The 20,989-nt window shown below is 39.5% G+C and overlaps 2 protein-coding genes and 1 long non-coding RNA gene across 3 annotated transcripts; 2 read left to right on the top strand and 1 right to left on the bottom strand.

Annotated features, from left to right (window-relative positions):
* The first annotated feature begins 565 nt into the window (after window positions 1-565).
* Window positions 566-3,251, top strand: LOC115917993 (tubulin beta chain-like). The gene is given in 5 exon segments (XM_030984831.1): window positions 566-699; window positions 1,396-1,731; window positions 1,995-2,540; window positions 2,542-2,655; window positions 2,657-3,251. Coding segments are annotated over 5 exon segments (1,344 nt in total). The 5' UTR covers window positions 566-642; the 3' UTR covers window positions 2,948-3,251.
* Window positions 3,252-6,520: 3,269 nt separating this feature from the next.
* LOC115923673 (tubulin beta chain) lies at window positions 6,521-10,020 on the top strand. Its single transcript, XM_030984838.1, has 3 exons — window positions 6,521-6,659; window positions 8,093-8,428; window positions 8,719-10,020. The coding sequence occupies exons 1-3, from the start codon at window positions 6,603-6,605 to the stop codon at window positions 9,667-9,669; spliced, it is 1,344 nt and encodes a 447-aa protein (XP_030840698.1). The 5' UTR covers window positions 6,521-6,602; the 3' UTR covers window positions 9,670-10,020.
* A 2,023-nt stretch (window positions 10,021-12,043) lies between these two features.
* LOC115923665 lies at window positions 12,044-20,612 on the bottom strand. Its single transcript, XR_004064036.1, has 3 exons — window positions 20,478-20,612; window positions 14,024-14,157; window positions 12,044-12,796 (listed from the first exon to the last, which is right to left on the bottom strand). It is a non-coding gene; the product is annotated as an uncharacterized LOC115923665 (long non-coding RNA).
* Window positions 20,613-20,989: the final 377 nt, after the last annotated feature.

Genomic DNA, 20,989 nt, shown 5'->3' with positions numbered 1-20,989 from the left:
ATCGGAGCGGGAGCGAGGCGGTCGGTATCCCTTGGTTTCCACATGTACATCGAAACCTAGGGTCCATGGTTTCCACGATCCCCCATCTCTTGTTTGGCTGACCCATGGGCCGTTAAGCGGAGATGTATTTTGTGCGAGTTGCCATAGCGCGGTAAATCTTGACCAATTAGATCGCTTGAATACGTCTTACAAATATCGCTCAGGTATGAAGTATCATGATTGGTCAATCGCTTGTCTTCTCACTTTGGGGATTGCCTTAAAAAATCTATACACAGAATTACATTCAGATTTACATCTTGGCATATTTTTGTTGTAAAATGAGCTTTCAACTCATAAAAATGAAATATTTTATTTAGATATGATATCTTTAATCGAAATTCAAAGCTATATTCAAAAGAAACTCTCGAAAATTATATTTTAGACCGAAATGAAATCGTAAATGAAATGAAATGAAAATGGAGGAAACAACGTGGTCCCTGAATTCAAATGTTTATGCGGGTTGCTAGGCGGAGGAATATCGATTGAATGAAATCGCATTTATTCCCAAGTAGTTCCAATCTCACGTCAGATTCCCGCTAAACGTCAACTGAACGTGTCAATTTTACATTTTTTCCTAGACAACTCGTAACTTTTATATCAATCATGCGTGAGATCGTCCATATGCAAGCTGGCCAGTGTGGCAACCAGATCGGTGCCAAGGTGAATAACTATTCTTCAATTTTTATGTATTTTGAAATTAAAGTGTGCAAGTGTGTCATTTAATTATGATGATGAGTGTGTGGATTGTGGAAAATTGTGAACGTGTGCGTGCCATGTCATGATGATGATGTTCATGCTTGTCGTTGAGATTCTGTGAAACTTAGATCTAAAAGGAAACGGGCAAAAGGGGGTGCTGAGGCATGGGGATTGGTGAATTGAATGGTTAATTTATTAAGGATTGAAGAATTCGTTATTTTCATGATAAAAATTAATACGCAACCTTCAAGTTCATGAGTTTTGGGGCTGACATTTTGGCTTCATCATGAGATTGAATGTGATTGTGAAGTGTGAGTCCACTCCATGGCATGAATCATGATTTAATTTTTTTTCAGGGAATGAATGGAACAAATAGTTTGTCAAAAATCTGTCTACAAAAATCCTCTAGAGACTCTACTCTCTACTGACTCTAGACTGACTCTAGACTATTCTGTATTCAGGCCCAGGGTGAGCTTGCAATTTGGGGTCACTCTTTGGCATAAGTTGTGTCAGAATTAAAAGTTAAAGTTTCATCATGGTCATGGATAAACCCGCTACGGCTGAAAATGAAAGATTCACTCCAAACTTCACGGTTAGTTAAATTTCAAAACAAGTGAGTGTCAACATTAAATTTATGTTTATTTCTTTTTACATTAACAGTTCTGGGAAGTCATCTCAGATGAGCATGGCATCGACCCCACCGGTACCTACCACGGAGACTCTGATCTTCAGCTTGAGAGGATCAATGTCTACTACAATGAGGCCACCGGAGGCAAATATGTCCCGCGTGCCGTCCTCGTCGATCTGGAGCCAGGTACCATGGACTCCGTCCGCTCTGGACCATTCGGACAGATCTTCAGACCAGACAACTTTGTCTTTGGACAGAGTGGAGCTGGAAACAACTGGGCCAAGGGACATTACACAGAAGGTGCTGAGCTGGTAGACTCTGTTCTTGATGTTGTCCGCAAGGAGGCTGAGAGCTGTGATTGTCTTCAGGTATGCATGCTTCACATTTTTAAGAGTTTAGTTCTTGATTTTATTTCAACAGAAATTTGTGTGTGATCTTTATAAAAAAAAAGATGCAGTTTCATCATTTTGTGGGGGGGGGGGGAAGTAATTTGCAGGTTCCACTGAAGAAACAAAGGGGGGGGGGAGAATATGATTTTAGATGCATATCAGTTCATCTTTTCTTTTGTAGAATATTACTTATTGAATTTGATTTTAACCACATGTTCTCCTTTTGGTTTTCTTCGTAACAGGGCTTCCAGCTTACACACTCCCTTGGTGGTGGTACCGGTTCCGGTATGGGAACCCTTCTCATCAGCAAGATCCGTGAAGAGTACCCAGACCGCATCATGAACACATTCAGCGTTGTGCCATCACCCAAAGTATCAGACACTGTTGTTGAGCCTTACAATGCCACACTCTCAGTCCATCAGCTGGTTGAGAACACAGACGAGACCTACTGCATTGACAATGAAGCCCTCTACGATATCTGCTTCCGTACCCTCAAGCTGACCACACCCACCTACGGAGATCTGAACCATCTGGTCTCTGCCACCATGAGTGGAGTCACCACCTGCCTGCGTTTCCCTGGCCAACTCAACGCTGATCTCCGCAAACTTGCCGTCAACATGGTTCCCTTCCCACGTCTTCATTTCTTCATGCCTGGCTTTGCTCCTCTCACCAGCCGTGGCAGCCAGCAATACCGTGCCTTGACCGTTCCAGAGCTCACCCAGCAGATGTTCGATGCCAAGAACATGATGGCTGCCTGTGATCCTCGTCATGGTCGCTACCTCACCGTTGGCCGCCATCTTCCGTGGTCGTATGTCCATGAAGGAGGTCGATGAGCAGATGCTGAACGTACAGAACAAGAACAGCAGCTACTTCGTTGAATGGATCCCCAACAACGTCAAGACCCGCCGTCTGTGACATCCCACCACGTGGTCTGAAGATGTCTGCCACCTTCATCGGCAACAGCACCGCCATCCAGGAGCTCTTCAAGCGCATCTCTGAGCAGTTCACCGCTATGTTCAGGAGGAAGGCTTTCCTCCATTGGTACACTGGTGAGGGTATGGACGAGATGGAGTTCACAGAGGCTGAGAGCAACATGAATGATCTGGTGTCTGAGTACCAGCAGTACCAGGATGCCACCGCTGAGGAGGAGGGAGAGTTCGACGAGGAGGAGGAAGGTGATGAGGAGGCTGCATAAGTACAGGACAATTAGAAATGGACAGATATAGCTGCAATTCATCGAATGATTTTTATTCTGGTCTGGCACCACCAAAGATTTGAAACCCTTTGGGATGATAAACTAGTCTACCAAGTACCAAAGATATATTTATTCAAAATCCCACCGTCACTAAATACTCCTAACCGTTCATGTTGAATTTAACTTCAAGGTGTGCTCAATATTGTATATGTTGACAAAGTCGAATTCAAAAAAAAAATGCTTATTGTTGATCACAAATATTTCAGAACAATGTTTTCAAAATATATACCAGTTTACAACTTAACTACCTTGTGTCCCTGTGTTATTGATTTTTAATGTAAGGAGTTGTGTGATGCATTCAGTGCAGATGGCAATTATCAATCGATGCTGAATTAGTTAATTTCATCAAAAGCATAGCGGTAATGTGATGTGTGTATATGATATCAATCAAGATTGATTTTTTTAAAGTATGACCAACCATTATGATAAGTGAGAATAAGATTGGTAATGAGAGGTGAGAGAGTGAGCATTGGAGGTTATTTTGATGAGATGTTGATGCTATCCATTATTTGGCTCGAGTATGGAAATGGTGATTGATTGATGTGTAGGTCCACGGTTGGAGGCAGTGTGATAATGTCGCAAAATTCCCCTTCTTTGAAATAAATGGCTGTCTTTGGTCTATCCACGATCAATTTATTTGATGATTATGACTGAATCAGAAAATCATAATTGTTTCAGGGATGAGGCATGTCAATAAGTGCCTAAATCTATCTTTCTCTGAAATCAACTTTCATCGACTTCTCGCTCTTTTCTTTTCTTTGCGATTCACCAAGTACCCCCATTATTTTTGTTATACACGGTTCTAAATTTTTATAAACCGGGACAAGAAATGAAATTGATTTTCGTCATTAAACTCCCTTTCTTGTCTGTAAAAATATTCTGGAATTGCTTTCATTAGTTTCTTTTCTGTTTCTTGGTTGATATGAAAAAGGTCAACTTAAAGCCCCTTTAAAGAGTAGGGAGTGACCCCAACAAATTTAGATGGCAAAATTTCACTTAAATTGTATCATGATGTGAAAGAGGATATAGAGACATTTTTTGCAAGCATTTTCTAAAAAGTGTGATTGAAGTCGAATATTGATGAAGAATACAAAATTTAGGTTTTCTGTTTGCTACAGAAAACCAAAATTGTGTATTCGTTTTATCAATATTTGTCATCAAACACATTTTTTTTTAGGGGGAGGGGGAATCTTTGCAGAAGTATTTCTTACATGACATCCTCTTTCACATTATGACACAATTTAAGTAAAAGTTGGGAGAATTTTTAGGCCCCCAACACTTGGAGGGCTTTAAAACCCAAATAAAGATACATTCGATTAAATGGGGTCCTGTAATCCTTTAAAGGGGGTCTTCCTTTTGAGGCATCTTGCCATGACCTTCATACTGGAGTGAAGGCATTCAAAATAATATAATGGTGTAAATGGGGTCCGGTAAGTCGATTACGGGGGGGGGGGAGCACCGGTCTTCTGCAAACTAGGCCGGCCATATTTTATTGGTGTTTAGAGGGGGGAGGGGGTAAGATGTCTTGATTTCATATTATATACCCTTCTCCCTCTCCCTTTTCCATCCCCTCCCTTGACCTTCACTTCTCCCTCCCCGCTTCTCTCTCTCTCTCTCTCTCTCTCTCTCTCCCTCTCTCTCTCAGTCCTCTCGATATGCCCCTCCCTCTAATTCGCCTTTCGACTGGAGTCACACCCAGGCGCGTACGCAGGGGGGTTAAACCCCCCCCCCCTTTGGAATTTTTTTGTGTGTAAACCCCCCTAAAAAAACCTAAAACCCCCCCCCCCTTTTGGATTTTTTTTTTTTTTTTTTTTTTTTTTTTAATTATTAAAAAAAAAAAAAAAAAAAATTATTCCCATGGCCGACCTAAAAAAGGTGACCTTACCCCCCCCCCAACGGAGCAAAATGTCAAATTTCCAAATTTCGAGACCAAAAAAAAAAAAAAAAAGTGTCCTCTTACCCCCCCCCCCCCCCCCCCCCCCCCCCCCCCCCCGCTCCCCCGCTTATTCAGCGGTCGGCTGAGTCGTTGCGATTTTTTTGGGACAAAAAAAAAAAAAAATGTGTCCTCTTACCCCCCCCCCCCCCCCCCCCCCCCCCCCCCCCCCCCCCCCGCTTATTCAGCGGCTGGCTGAGTCGTTGCGAAATTTTCGGACCGATTTATAAATGTTAAAACCAAAACCCCCCCCCTTGAAAAAATCCTGCGTACGCGCCTGGTCACACCGCTTATCGGAGGCATTTGCTTGGCAAAATACATTCTTACCCTTTTTTTATATATTTGTTTTTAACCCCTTCCCACTTTTCTTATTTCTATTGTCCCTTATCTTTCCATCTCTTCTTCTTTCTTTCCATTTTTCTCATTTCATTTCTTCTCAATTGTCCTTTTCTTTATGTTGTTGCTGAAAGACTAGCCTATATAATTGATAGGGTATCTTTGTATTTAACCAAAAAAATGCGGGGGCCCTCCCCCTCCCCCGGTCTTTCCTTGTTTACCACCCTGGTGGAATATCAAAACATGATCATTTGCTCTACCAATCTCAACATTGTTTTTTTTTTTTTTTGTAATTATTCTATTTGTTGCCTCTGGATATTAAAGATTGAACAGGCCCTTTACCGAGTTATTAATTTATTCGACGGTTATCTACGGGGGAGGGGGGGGGGGGGGCTCCATTCCAGGTTATCATCTTTGACGATCATTGAATTGAATTAAATAGACCTACAAAATAATGAATAAAAATGAAATCATCATCATCGTCATTACTGTTTTATAATATGATAATTTGGCTTTGTTTATATAAATTCCTATCAAATAAGTAGGGGGTGGGTCGGGATTTTGAAGGCCTCTTTCCTTCTGATAGTATCTTTCGAGTGACCCTGACTTGGATGGGTTAATTATATAGCCTTCGTCTACTAATTAGCTCTTACTTTTAGACAGTATTTCGATTAAAGAAGAGGCGTAATTCGTTTGAACGTTGAGATAGTTCCATGATAAAACATTAAACAATTTTGAAAGTAATCTCAAGATAACGTCACCATGACAACTATCCCTGTCCAGGACTAGCCTCATGAATGCAGGACCGGTCCTCTTTGGGATTTCACCATTGGTATGCAAATTAAGGGGCTGAGAGCTACTGCAGCTCATATAATAGTTTGACATAGCAACGCGACCGCGTCCTGTAACTAAGCATTTTAAGGGGATCAACAAGTTCTTGAAGGGAGAATATAATTTTGATATCGAAAAATGTGAAGAACTAAAGTTTCAACATTTATTATAAATCTGATGATGAATCACGGACTAAAATGATAAATAAGATATAAAACAGTATAGTAAATGGAAACTTATTAACCAACAGGTACGTACGCGTACAGTATCCACCCCAAGCATTACAATAACATAGTTCCTTTACTTGACAACCAAGTGAGTGGTGCGTCCAGCGTGCCTGCCAGCCACTGTTACTATGGTGTCAAAATATACAACGCGCGTACTATATAAAGCGCACCTGTTGCTGAAACTACATTCTCATATTCTACAGCCAGGGAAACTAGGTGTAGCAAACTTGTCTTTATTTTCATTAATTAGAAACAAAACTAATCAAAGATGCGAGAAATTGTTCATATGCAGGCTGGCCAGTGCGGTAACCAGATTGGTGCCAAGGTAATTAATAACTGAGTTTTCTTTTTACTTTTTTTTTTTTTTTACCGTTATTTACTTGCTAATTTTCATCGAAATCGAAGTGTCATTGCCATTGGCATTGGATTTGCGTGGAAGTGGAAGAGTCAGTGTGAAATGCAATGTAAGCGATGTTGTCTTGTCAAGTTTGATCAAGTCTCAGAACAGTGAGACAATCAGAATATAAACCATCTCCTTCGACACGTCTAGACGATCATGATAAGTGGATTAGGGTTTTACAGTATATTATTGGCTACTGACTGTTCAATTCTGTTAATTAAACGTCTTTATAAAGAATGATTTGTCATGATTTGAACCAAATTCATCGTGATTATAATAGGTCTATTGATGATTGATGCAACAATTGGGGAGCATTCAATAGTAATAATACCCCAGGTAATCTTACAGACACAATGCAACATGATTGATTGTCTAGAAATAAAATGATGGGCAAACCCGGACTTTAGTGCCCAGCTGAAAATCTCAGTTTATTATGGATTTAATATCAATAATATTAATTATGCTAATATATGCAAATATAAACATACCAAAACTTGATGATTTTTAATCATTTGACGTCATAAAAAGCAATTTTAAGCCAAAAATAGCAGCGAAGTAGGGGATCTCCTCTTTGCTTGATGCGAGATACTAGCGAACTGAAATAACCGAATAAAAACTATGGTGAACTAAAAAAAGAAAAGAAAAAAATCAAACCACCTCTGAAATTACCTTTGAAATGTTTATTAATTTTTTCTTCCGATATGCGCACATGATAGGGGCAGGTTGGGATGGGATGGGGGGGGGTGCTCAATAGTCGCCAAATTTGGGGTAAAAGGGCAACTGGCCTTGGGGGGGGGGCTAAATTTATTATTTACTTATTTTTCTTTGTAATCATTTTTCTAATTTTTTTCCGGGGTGGAAAAATAAGTAAATAATAAATTTAGCCCCCCCCCCAAGGCCAGTTGCCCTTTTACCCCAAATTTGGCGACTATTGAGCACCCCCCCCCCCCCCATCCCATCCCAACCTGCCCCTATCATGTGCGCATATCGGAAGAAAAAATTAATAAACATTTCAAAGGTAATTTCAGAGGTGGTTTGATTTTTTCTTTTCTTTTTTTAGTTCACCATAGTTTTTATTCGGTTATTTCAGTTCGCTAGTATCTCGCATCAAGCAAAGAGGAGATCCCCTACTTCGCTGCTATTTTTGGCTTAAAATTGCTTTTTATGACGTCAAATGATTAAAAATCATCAAGTTTTGGTATGTTTATATTTGCATATATTAGCATAATTAATATTATTGATATTAAATCCATAATAAACTGAGATTTTCAGCTGGGCACTAAAGTCCGGGTTTGCCAAATGATGATAGGGTCTAGATCTAACATTTTAACAAATACCTACTCTTTATCTTGACACAGTTCTGGGAAGTCATCTCAGATGAGCATGGTATCGACCCCACCGGTACCTACCACGGAGACTCTGATCTTCAGCTCGAGAGGATCAACGTGTACTACAATGAGGCCACCGGAGGCAAATATGTCCCACGTGCCGTCCTCGTCGATCTGGAGCCAGGTACCATGGACTCCGTCCGCTCTGGACCATTCGGACAGATCTTCAGACCAGACAACTTTGTCTTTGGACAGAGTGGAGCTGGAAACAACTGGGCCAAGGGACATTACACAGAAGGTGCTGAGCTGGTAGACTCTGTTCTCGATGTTGTCCGCAAGGAGGCTGAGAGCTGTGATTGTCTTCAGGTAGGCAAGCTTCACCTTTTTAAGGGATTAGTTCTTGATTGTATTAAACAGATAGGGTCTATCTGTGTGTGGTCTCCTCTTAAAAATAGAAAAGGATGTAGCTTCATCATTTTGTAGGGGGAAAAAAGAATTAATTTGCAGGTTTAACTGAAGAAACAAGGGGGTTAGATCGAGTGGAGGAAAATCTGATTTTAGATGCATATCAGTTCAACTTTTCTTTTGTAGATAAACTTTAATTTATTGAAATTGATTTTAACCACATGTTCTCCTTTTGGTTTTTCTCATAACAGGGCTTCCAGCTTACACACTCCCTTGGTGGTGGTACCGGTTCCGGTATGGGAACCCTTCTCATCAGCAAGATCCGTGAAGAGTACCCAGACCGCATCATGAACACATTCAGCGTTGTGCCATCACCCAAAGTATCAGACACTGTTGTTGAGCCTTACAATGCCACACTCTCAGTCCATCAGCTGGTTGAGAACACAGACGAGACCTACTGCATTGACAATGAAGCCCTCTACGATATCTGCTTCCGTACCCTCAAGCTGACCACACCCACCTACGGAGATCTGAACCATCTGGTCTCTGCCACCATGAGTGGAGTAACCACCTGCCTGCGTTTCCCTGGCCAGCTCAACGCTGATCTCCGCAAACTTGCAGTCAACATGGTTCCCTTCCCACGTCTTCATTTCTTCATGCCTGGCTTTGCTCCTCTCACCAGCCGTGGCAGCCAGCAATACCGTGCCTTGACCGTTCCAGAGCTCACCCAGCAGATGTTCGATGCTAAGAACATGATGGCTGCCTGTGATCCTCGTCATGGTCGCTACCTCACCGTTGCCGCCATCTTCCGTGGACGTATGTCCATGAAGGAAGTCGATGAGCAGATGCTCAACGTACAGAACAAGAACAGCAGCTACTTCGTCGAATGGATCCCCAACAACGTCAAGACCGCCGTCTGTGACATCCCACCACGTGGTCTTAAGATGTCTGCCACCTTCATCGGCAACAGCACCGCCATCCAGGAGCTCTTCAAGCGCATCTCTGAGCAGTTCACCGCTATGTTCAGGAGGAAGGCTTTCCTCCATTGGTACACTGGTGAGGGTATGGACGAGATGGAGTTCACAGAGGCTGAGAGCAACATGAATGATCTGGTGTCTGAGTACCAACAGTACCAGGATGCCACCGCTGAGGAGGAGGGAGAGTTCGACGAGGAGGAGGAAGGTGATGAGGAGGCTGCATAAATCAATTGATCTGAAATTTCCAAACTGAACAAAAGACTTGACCCAAGACCCACATTTTTCAACATTCCGTCCTTATTTCCTATCCTTTGCATTGTCAATTCTGTAATATGTTTTGAAAAAAAAATTGCAACTGCCTTCCGGATCTACATTGTTTTATTTTAACTCTGCCAAGAACTGAGTTCAAATCGATCATGAATATTCAAGAATGAATTTATTAAAAAAGAACTAAAGCAATGTTATGTCATTTGACAGATTTGGATGTTTTTTTTAATGTTAGAAGGAACAGATGGAAACTATCATCACTGAAATTGTTTAGAAAAATTATTGAATAAATTTAATAATACAAATATACTCAGATGTTTTTCGATGTTTCTGTAATATTCTTCATTGTTTGATGTGATTATCAAATGTGTTGAAGTTGTGATGATGTTGCATTGCCATGAACGTGCATGAGAATGTATCATTCCCTACCCCCCCCCCCCCCCCCTCCTGAGTGAGTGAGTTGAACAAAATTTGCATGTATAATTCAATTCAAATCAAATTTTATTGATTTCAATCCAAACAAATAGGATCATTCTTAATTTGTTGTTGTTGTAACATTGGACAACAAATTTCAAAATTATAGACGGTGTCACATAAATATTGAGTGTAAGAGTAAAGATGACAATAACAAGGGATGACAAATATTAACTCTTGTGTCATTGAGAGACTGTGTGTGGATACGTTATAAGATTGTGTGAGTGGATATGAGTTTCTTGTCTGTGAGTCGTGACTTGTTTGTTCCCAAAGCCATGTATATGTATATGCAGTCTGGTCAACTCTGACCATGGCCAAAGTTTCTATGTTTGGTAGATTTAAAATTGGGTAACAAAAAAAACAAAAATAATAATATAGATAAAGTCCAAGGACCCTAAAAAATAAATCTGCTTTTATCAAAAAAAAAAGTTATCAGGATGGACTTCCCCTTTAATGAACAGAAGGGGGGGGGGGTGAATTTTCTCTGGGGGGGGGGGGGGGTGGTTGTCCTTGGGGGTAATTTTCAGGGGGGTTCTAGAGGGTAATCGTTTTTCTTTCTTTCCCCCCTCTCTCTCTCTCTACTTCTATCTATCCCTCTCCCCCCCCCCCCTTTTTTCAAAATAAAGGAAATTCAGATACAAAATAAAAAGTACATTGTACAGAGGGCGCTATACTAGTTTCAGCTCTTGAGTGTCATCACAAGAGCATATTGAGAGAGAGAAACTGAGTTACAGTAGTTTCCTGCATATAAATTCACAATATGACCATACGACTTCTCTTCACACTTCTCTCCATTCACCTCTCTTCTTTAATCTTTCTCATTTTCTCTGGCTCTCTTCCTCTGCTTTTCCTTATCCAACGAAACCCCCCCCCCCCTTCCATTTAGCTCTCTTCCTTTCTTTGACCACTTAGATATCCATCATTTCTGCCTGTTTTCTTCACCTCCCCCCCCCCCCCCCCCCAACCCCCACTCTCTCTCTCTCTCTTTCACATTCTTTCTCTAAAAATAAAGGAAATAGATATACAAAATAAAAAGAACATTCTATGTAAAGTACAGAGGGCGCTATACCGGTTTCAGCTCTGAGCGTCATCAGAAGATCATATCAAGGGAGAAAAAGTGAGTTACATTATTTTTCTTCATGCAAATTCACACAATATGTAACCATACGACTTCTCTCTCTTCTTCTTTTTCTTATCCATTGAGCCTCCTTTCCATTTTTGTACATTCTCTCTGCCCTCTTCCTCTCTTTAACCACCTAGATATACATCATTTCTGCCATTTTTTATATTCACCTTCCCTCCACACCCTTTCCCTTTCTTTCTGTCTCTCTCTCTTTCTCTGTCCCCTCCCCCTCTACCATTATAACTGGTAACAAAGATTAATACGACCCAATTTTTGATCACCATGGAAATTTCATCTGCTTTCACCAGATGATTGAATTTACAGTCCAACGATTTCAATTTCACTGGTTCTTTCACCCATTCTTTCTTTATTTCTCTTTTTTAATTGGCCTTATTTATTCAAAAAGTCCAAGGTATTTGATCATTTGGGGTCCCATTTCTTATCAAGTTTTGTGATGTTATTAACACAAGTTGACTTAAAAACAAAAGGATGATTTTAGTTCATGTTTGGTCGGATCCAAGCTCTGCTCAGGCTTTCAAATCAATAAACATGAATTAAAACCTTAGATGTGCTCGGTACATATGGGATGAAATAGCTTGGACTCGCCAATAAATTCTATGAACTGGGTGTGCTTTGACAACAAACAAATAAAAAGTGAAGAAAAAAAAGTCACAACAAATTTGTACTAGGTAAACCAAAGCATTTTAATTACATCATGGCAAACTGCAGGTTTCAAAAACACAAGATGTAGAATTTTGTAGAACTCTGAAATACTTTAATACATGAATTAAATCCTACATTTATATCTTGCTCAAAATGAATTGAACAATCATAGATTTCTAAAAATGGGTTCATACTTTTATCTTCAAGCTGAATTTTTATCCTATCATGTAAATCCTCAGAAAAATGACATCATAGCATTCTGTTAGAATGAGGGTACAAAGCCAAAGATTTTATAATATAGGGAATATTTTTAAGACACCACACTCACACTTCCTGTAATACAATACAGACAGTAATCTTTCCGTAATTTCATAGGGAGTGAAAACACTCAAGATTGTCCTATCATTATAAACATGTGAATAACATATTCGAAAGGACAAAATTGTTTGTGTAAAATCAAAATTACAAATGGTTTCAAAAACAGCACAGACATTGACATGCGGACGAGATTTAGTACGCTAACTGTTTCACTGCATCTGGATTCTTCTGGAATAAAACGCAGAAAGCATGACTTCTCGTGCTCATTTTGTATACAATATCTCCATTTGCTGTTTTTCTTTTCTGATCCTTCTATCATGATGGACTGTAGATTTCCATATGATTCTTCATGTCTCTCAATATGATCAGATCCATTCCGTAAATAATAACATTGTCGTTGTGATGGGGTAGACTGGTTTCTGCATGTAGGGTCTGGGATAGGAATTCAGCTTGACGGTAGAAGATTGGGAGAATCACGAGAGTAAAGACATCATAGAGCGGCTTCTTCTGTACAGGGCAAAATGAAGATGGAGAGAAAAAGTGGTCAAAGTCAAGATCAACAAGTCATTTATTAACCCATTATAGTGTTACTTAGGCATTTAAACTGATTGCACGACACATGCTCTAAAGACACCTGCTGTGTGGTCAGTCTTTAACACTGCAAGCCTTGATCCTATATAATATCTAACCATACACCTACCGGTAATCTAAATGCCAATATCAACTAAAACGTAGTCCTACATCTTTAATTTAGACAAATTCTACAGAAAGATTGGTTATTAGCACACCTCAAGATCAGCTACTAAAAACTAATACATGTACAGTGTATGTCTCTGACATTGGTCAACAGAATATATTCTGGAATCATCAAAATGCTAGTAAAGTATAAGAAAACAATGAACAAAGTTAATATGAACACATATTTTTACTGTTTTTGTAAAGAATTGAAAATTATAAAGTCATAGGATCCTTTATACAAACAATGTTATTCATCCTACGATTTTGTAACCCTTGAAACATTAGCAAGTCTTCTTGAGTGTATCCCTGAAATATTTACTTTTTTTTAATTAAGAAAATCAAAAAAATTACAATTTACATGTACATCATATTAATCAAGAATTTTATATACCTGATTTACATTTGTATTTCATTAGGCAAAACCTTCCACTGCACTTATACATAGCTCAAAGATACATACCGGTATGTAGAGATGTACAGTAAATTCAGTTAAAAACCAAATTATCCTTATCATACACCTTGTAGATTTAATGTTTTTTATGTTTTTCGTAACTCGAGAATCAAATGTGGACTGGTTGAATTAAGGCTTTTGTTGAATAATTTTAGATAGGAACCAATCAATTTTTCACATACTTAAAGCCCCACTGCACCACTTGTATCTACTTGCTCCCTCTATATAGAAAACAATGCCCAATCGGTGACCATTGGTCCACCATGATCCTCTTTTTCTTATGTTAATTGAGAAATGAGTTGATGAGATAGCCACCTGTCAGTGACCACCCTGGGTGGTCTAATCCCTCCTACCCAAACTAGTACAGACTGCCTTTGAAAAATTATTTAACTTGGTATTAAAGGGTATGAATAATATAGTTGTGAACTGTTACTGTATCACTCACCACTTCACTGCTATAAGGACATTACAGTCATTGTACATTGTGGTTGAGTTCTTTTGGTAGAGAGGTGAATATTTAAAGATAAAGCGTGTTAGTGACTTACTTGAGACTGGTTTACCGGCTTCCCACTTTGTGGACTTAGCTGCAGAGTCCTCAATCTTGAGAGCCTGTTCCCTCAGCTCTGGTCGCAATGCTCTCCTAACGAGCCTTGCGGCGATTGCAGAGTACTGGATGTACCTGGAACAAAGCAATTGAAAGAATCAATATGTTATGACTCTGATGTGTGAGGCTAGAATTTGCATCTCAAATCTCAATCATCATCAACCCAGGAAAACATCAGTGTAACATAAAAGGTCACCATAACAATACATGGCCGACAAAGGAGGCTTAGCAAAAAGTTTTCAAAAAAGAGTTTGTTACAAAAGTGTCCTTATAAAAGTTAGAAAGTCCCGATGTAAAAAGGTTAAAGAAAATAAAAAAATGAATGAGAAAAGTTATGACTTCAATGATATGATATATAATGATGACAACTGATCAAATAATACATATCATCGTGGTTACATTACTTGCCACCTGTTTTGCAAATTGTAATCAGTCATCCATGGTTTACCTGTTTTCACATAGAATCAAATTTCCTCACACATGATTTACCTACCGCAAGTTATAAATAGAAAGGTATTCTTTAAAGGGAATGGGATATCTTCTAAAAAATAAATTTCTGCATAAAAACTCATCCAAAAAAAAAATGAACTGTCCGCATTTTCATGGACGATCCTTATTTCCGATTTGCGCATTGACGATGCGAAAAACTACACATTGGAGACGATGCTCTATGATGCATATCTCACTTTACGGTATGCAGCACAGAGACTTTCACGTTTTTAACGATAAATACTCGGGAAGACGGAAAACTTGTAAAAGTAGACAGTTAACTGGGGTATTTTATTACATGGAATCAGTTTTTCGCATTGCCAGCATGCGGATCAGTTAGGCTAGTGAGTTACCCTACACCCGCAGAGCGCCAAAGAAAAAAGGCATTTTTAGGTAGGTAAATTCATGCAAAAAAATATATTTAAAAAATTGACTTGAAAACACATCAGACAATTAGTCTAAACCGAGTCAGGAGCAAATTTGAAGAAATTATATTTTTAATTGTTGTACAACCAAAGATATAAGAAGAAAACTGACCAAGAATTTGTACTAAAAATCGTACATGTAAAAATTTCCTTAGACATTCGACAGCTGAAAATGACGCGCACGGTTGCGTTACGTGCAGGGCTAGGTGGCAGGCTAGCTTTTTGCCAAAACAACGCTAGATCGGCTGCTGGCAATACGATCGAGAACATCGTTGGTTTCTTAACTTTTCAGTGAGATGATTCTTAATTCTAATTGAGACTAGACTATATAATAAATTAAATCGACAAAGAAACCTCGGTAGATCTCTTATAACTACCGTATTTGCCGGCGTAAAGGCCGCAGTATTTTTGGAAGAGAAAATATCAAAAAGCTGGGGTGCAGCCTTTACGACGAAAGAGTAAAAAAAAAAATAAAAAAAAGTCAAAACCAACACGAATTTGCACGTATGGGACTAGAAACGGTAAAATAACAATACCAATATGGTACAGGACATTTCCAAACATGTTACCGACAATTTTATCTTGCATTGTAAACATGAAGACGAAAATAAACGTCCTAACACAAAATTTGCTGATAGATCTTGATCTAAGTTTGTGCCAATGCATTGCAAAAGTAAAGGAAGAGACAGTCTAACGGAGCTGCCGCGAACATCCATCCGAAGTCGCCATTTTGTTTTTCAATTTCATGCAGTTTCGCATTACACCGTACATTGTGGTAGGGGTATATCGGACACCAAATCTGCCTGCGATCACCTCTTTAAGTAAAATTCCGGTAAATTATAAGAATATGGATGAATTTGGTATCAGTTTGTAAAAAAAAAAATAGTGTTTTCGAGAAAATTATGATTATTTTGTTTTGTCTGTTTGTTTTTGTTTTTTGTTTTTTGTTCCCCCTCTTTGAAATGTCAAAGTTGGGGTGCGGCCTATGCGGCGGTGCGGCCTTATCGCCGGCAAATACGGTATACAAAAGTTTGTTTATTTCTTCATTTGACATTTTGTTTTCAAGCCATTTTTTCGTGCGCAAGTCAATGCAAACTATGTATTAAGTAACTATTACCAAACTTTTAACATGCAAGAAACAGGGAACACTTGCGGACCTCGTATCAAATTTGTTGCAAAAAAAAATTTCAAGGGTGATTTTGAAGCAGTGAAGAAAATTGGCGCTGCGATGTGCAGAATTATATACGAAAGAAACTTTAAAAAAATCACACCTGAATTTTCAAAAAAAATCGTATTTGTATTTCTGTACCTAGTTGTGATTTGTTTATAACTCGGATTATAGGAAGATTTGTCGGAAAAAAATGTCAATTTTTTCCGTTTGGTGGTCATTTCTAGGCTAATATTAAAAATGTTGCATCAGTATGGGCCCCATGTTTCTCTTCTCGTACTCGCATGTTATTTCTACTTACAGTGTAGATTAAACATGCATGCATAGACTAGGTCTAGGATGGTTACGGGCAAGACCGGATAACATTATAAAAAAGATATATCCTTCCACCCTGCCATATCCAAGTTTTGGGCTGATTATTGCAGACCCACCGCAGCAAGGCCACATGAAGAAGAATTACACACAAAACTTGCGCATGCGCAATGCGCTATTCTGTTCGCTCAAGCCCGACTGACGTCATTTTTCATTCATAAAAGTGCTAGCGTCACGATGCTCGTAGTTGATAGGGTGTTTACTCATTTCATTTGCATATTTTCCCACAATGTTAAACCTACGAGTGCGATGATTTCTGCCTGCATCTTCTCGATTACGTTGATATCAAACTCGTTATATTTCCATCCCGACTTCGATTTTTGAACAATTTTTTTTGCCATCGGTGTCATCGATATTTCTAGGTACTTTCAGCAAAATCGTATGGTGGTTCTTTGTTTCGGTAAGTCATATTTTTTGATGATTTCGTCGGAAGTTTTTGTAAAGGATATGTACGTGTAGGTTTTAAGTGTGTGTAAAGCTACGTGCAAATTGTATGTGAGCGACATGAGTGTGTAGAGAGCGACATCGTTGAAACCATATACACTGAATGTGTCTTTGGTCTCCATCTTTTACTTGGTGTTCGAGTGTAGTGCAGGGCCCCGCTCCCGCAACACGGCCGCTACAATACACCGCACACAGTGTAGCGAATCGCCCATGCCTCGCAGCTAGCAGACAAGCAAGGGTCGCGCGATCAGCCAATCAGCGGCGCGTATTTCCGTTCACTGAGTTGGACAGGGGATTCTTCTATGTGGGCCATTCAGATTTCTGTAAGCGCGCAAAGCTAGGCACATTCATGGGGCACTAGAGGGCGCTTTGCGCGCGTACGAAAATCTGAATGGCCTTGCTGCGGTGGGTCGGCAATAATCAGCCCAAAACTTGGATATGGGAGGGTGGAAGGATATATCTTTTTTATAATGTTATCTGGTCTTACCCTTAACCATCCTATGTTTAATCTATGTAGAAATAACATGCGAGTACGATAAGAGAAACATCGGGCCCATTACTGATGCAACTTTTAAAATATTATCCTAGAAATGACCACCAAACGGAAAAAATTGACATTTTTTCCCGACAAATCTTCATAAAATCTGATTTATAAACAAGTCACATCTAGGTACACTAATACAAATACGATTTTCTGAAAATTCAGGTATTATTTTTTAAGTTTCTTTCAAGTATATTTCTGCGCATTGCAGCGCCAATGTTCTTCACTGCTTCAAAATCACCCTTGAAAATTTTTTTTTGCAACAAATTTGTTACGAGGTGCGCGAGTGTTCCCCGTTCCTTGCGTGTTGAAAGTTTGGTAATACATAGTTTACATTGACTCGCGCACGAAAAAATGGTCGAAAACAAAATGTCAAATGAAGAAATAAACAAGCTTTTGTATAGTTATAAGAGTTCTACCGAGGTTTCTTTGTCGATTTAATTTATTATATAGTCTCAATTAGAATTCAGAATTATCTCACTGAAAAGTTAAGAAACCGACGATGTTCTCGATCGTAGTTATTTTCATTTTGCCAGCAGCCGATCTAGCATTGTTTGGGCAAAAAGCTAGGCCGCTGCCTTCCCATCGCAAACCTTTCCGAGTCCCGCTAAAATGGCGCGCTGCGGAGCTCTGAAGCTGCGTTGGTATCGCTGCAAACTCTCAGCTGGCTAGCTCCCCAAGACGGACCATTCGCGGTATGGCGAGATTGTGTGTGTGACGTACGATTTTGGATTCGAGAACGCACGTAATGCAACCGTGCGCGTCATATTCAGCTGTCGAATGTATACGACCAATTTTACATGTACGATTTTTAGTACAGATAATTGGTCAGTTTTCTTCTTAGATCTAGAGTAAAGGAGCCCGTTTTCGGCCACTTAAGACAAAATCCTATTTTTAGGACTCTTTACTTCCTATTTATTATCATTTCTTGTTCAAATCATGAAGCAAATATTATTATTATTTAAACAAAAAAAGAATCCCAGAAAAAAATCACGAATTGCCATGACAATATTCATTTCAATTTTCACTGTTTTGGAGCCCGTTATCGGCCGAGCGTTTCAGTTTACGGCCGCATGTACAAAGTCAATAGGAAGCGCTCGCGCGCGCCGTGCGTTTCCGCGCTGATGTACAGCACAAGCGGGCGGAGCAGGTATCCCACGCCGGAGCTCCCTGGTGCTCGCCTGGCCGAAGACGGGCACAGCGGTGATCGGAAGTTGGAATCTGAATTAGACAGAGATATCGTGTGTGCGTCGCGGTGTGCGGCTGCATTGATTTAATACATGCGATGAGATACTTTTGAGCTTGCGACCAGCACAAAATCGGGCTTTGAATCTGAAAAATACTTGAAATAAAGCTCATTTTATGGTACCCATATTTCTTACAGACACGCGTAAGATACTCGATTTTTCAGATTTGGGTAGCGGGACCGGCGATTACATCGCTAAAATGTGATATTTTAGGATATATTTTCCATTGCAAATGTGGTTCTTCAGTGACACTGGCATGGTATGGTATGTGTGGGATATGTGTTATGCTATTATGCGATGTATTTTAGAGTGATTTTACCTTGCATCCAACCAATCGGCCGAAAACGGGAGCTGGCCGATTACGGGCTCCTTTACTCTAGACTATATCTTTGGTTTTACAACATTTAAAAATATAATTTCTTCAAATTTGCTCCTGACTCGGTTCAGACTAATTGTGTGATGTGTTTTCAAGTCAATTTTTTGAATATATTTTTTTGCATGAATTTGCCTAGCAAAGCGCCCTCTAGCGCCCCATGAATGTGCCTATTTTAGGACACGATTTGTCCACGCGCATTTACGAAGATATCTTTGTTTATTAGACTCTATGCAGACGATCCTTATTCGGCTTGCTTATTCTTGGAAAAACTGAATCACAGGTAAATATTGAACAGGCAACTTGCACTGTGAAACGTAGACCGAATTTTTCTGTCTCTTTCGTTCGTTAGCCTCTGATTTGGGTAGGTCGGCTCTCTCTTTAGAGACAGAACAGCCCCATACGCTGTAGTGGCCGCGCGTTTGTACTAAGAAACGTTACACAAAACTTGGCCAAACTTAATCCCTAATTTTGATATTTTACCGGATGCGTATCCGATGCATTTAAAGTCCTAAATTAGCTAAATACTTAACTACTTCGGTTCCACTTACCAACTTGACTGGAATAATCCGTTTAATGGTCCATTTTTAGGAAATTATGGGTCAAGTCCGACATCCATGAAGAAAATCTTGCAGCCGAGTCTCATTCTTTCTAGTCTACGCCGAAGGCAAAATGATTATAACGGAAAAAACTGTGCATGTCATTACGAACTCGTAGCTCGTGCACAGTTTTTCCGTTATTATCATTTTGCCTTCGGCGTAGACTAGAAAGAATGAGACTCGGCTGCAAGATTTTCTTCATGGATGTCGATCTTGACCCATAATTTCCTAAAAATGGACCATTAAACGGATTATTCCAGTCAAGTTGGTAAGTGGAACCGAAGTAGTTAAGTATTTAGCTAATTTAGGACTTTAAATGCATCGGATACGCATCCGGTAAAATATCAAAATTAGGGATTAAGTTTGGCCAAGTTTTGTGTAACGTTTCTTAGTACAAACGCGCGGCCACTACAGCGTATGGGGCTGTTCTGTCTCTAAAGAGAGAGCCGACCTACCCAAATCAGAGGCTAACGAACGAAAGAGACAGAAAAATTCGGTCTATGTGAAACGGTGAGAGACAAACTCGAGTTCATCCTCACACACGCTGAGCTGACTGAGCTGACTGAGCGCGAGCTGTCCTGTGCCGAGCTGAGCTGAGAGAGAGAGACACACACACACACCACTCACTTCTGAAAAGACTCAAGTTTTCTCTAGCAATGGCATCATAAAGACATTATTTTTATGGCAACATACAGTTATTGGTTATATTTTCATGTCACAATAATTAAATAACTTACGTCATTCCAACTTGTCTCCATGGGGCCACCATTTTGAGAGTTCTTTTGGTTTAAAACGAAGATTTTGAATGGAATTAGAAACTCTCACCGGCTTGTTTCTCATACAGCAGCAGCACCCTTGTTCAGCCTCGTTCATTTTTTCGGTAGATTAGCATGATGAAAATAATAAAATGAATATACTGTTTCATTTGTTGGTAACATGATTATAATTATGAGTCTTTATAAATAAAATATATTGACCCTAAATAGTAATAAAAACTATTTTAGTTCTCGTATAATAATACAAAAAGCACCTATTTTTAGATTGGTAATTGACAATTTATTACATGATGGAGCACATAGTAGTTGGTAAACTTCAATCCGTCTATGTGAGCTATGGATTAATTCGTCCGTAGTACAACTCGGTCTACAATATAAATAACTTGACATAACTTAAAAATAACTCGATCCAATTCAAGTTGTGTTGCAGTCAAAATATGGCTATATAGTTCCCGCTAGTTCCTATATTTTAT

The sequence above is a fragment of the Strongylocentrotus purpuratus genome, unplaced genomic scaffold, assembly GCF_000002235.5.
Source record: "Strongylocentrotus purpuratus isolate Spur 01 unplaced genomic scaffold, Spur_5.0 spur5_contig_834, whole genome shotgun sequence".
Lineage (NCBI taxonomy): Eukaryota > Metazoa > Echinodermata > Echinoidea > Camarodonta > Strongylocentrotidae > Strongylocentrotus > Strongylocentrotus purpuratus.
This window is presented reverse-complemented; position numbering and strand designations above follow the sequence as displayed.

Bases quoted from the DNA above. Each gene is read 5' to 3' on its own strand.
- LOC115923673 (XM_030984838.1), top strand. From the start codon at position 6,603: ATGCGAGAAATTGTTCATATGCAGGCTGGCCAGTGCGGTAACCAGATT. The intron at 6,660-8,092 runs GTAATTAATAAC...ATCTTGACACAG, and splicing joins GTAACCAGATTGGTGCCAAG to TTCTGGGAAGTCATCTCAGA. The intron at 8,429-8,718 runs GTAGGCAAGCTT...TTCTCATAACAG, and splicing joins AGAGCTGTGATTGTCTTCAG to GGCTTCCAGCTTACACACTC.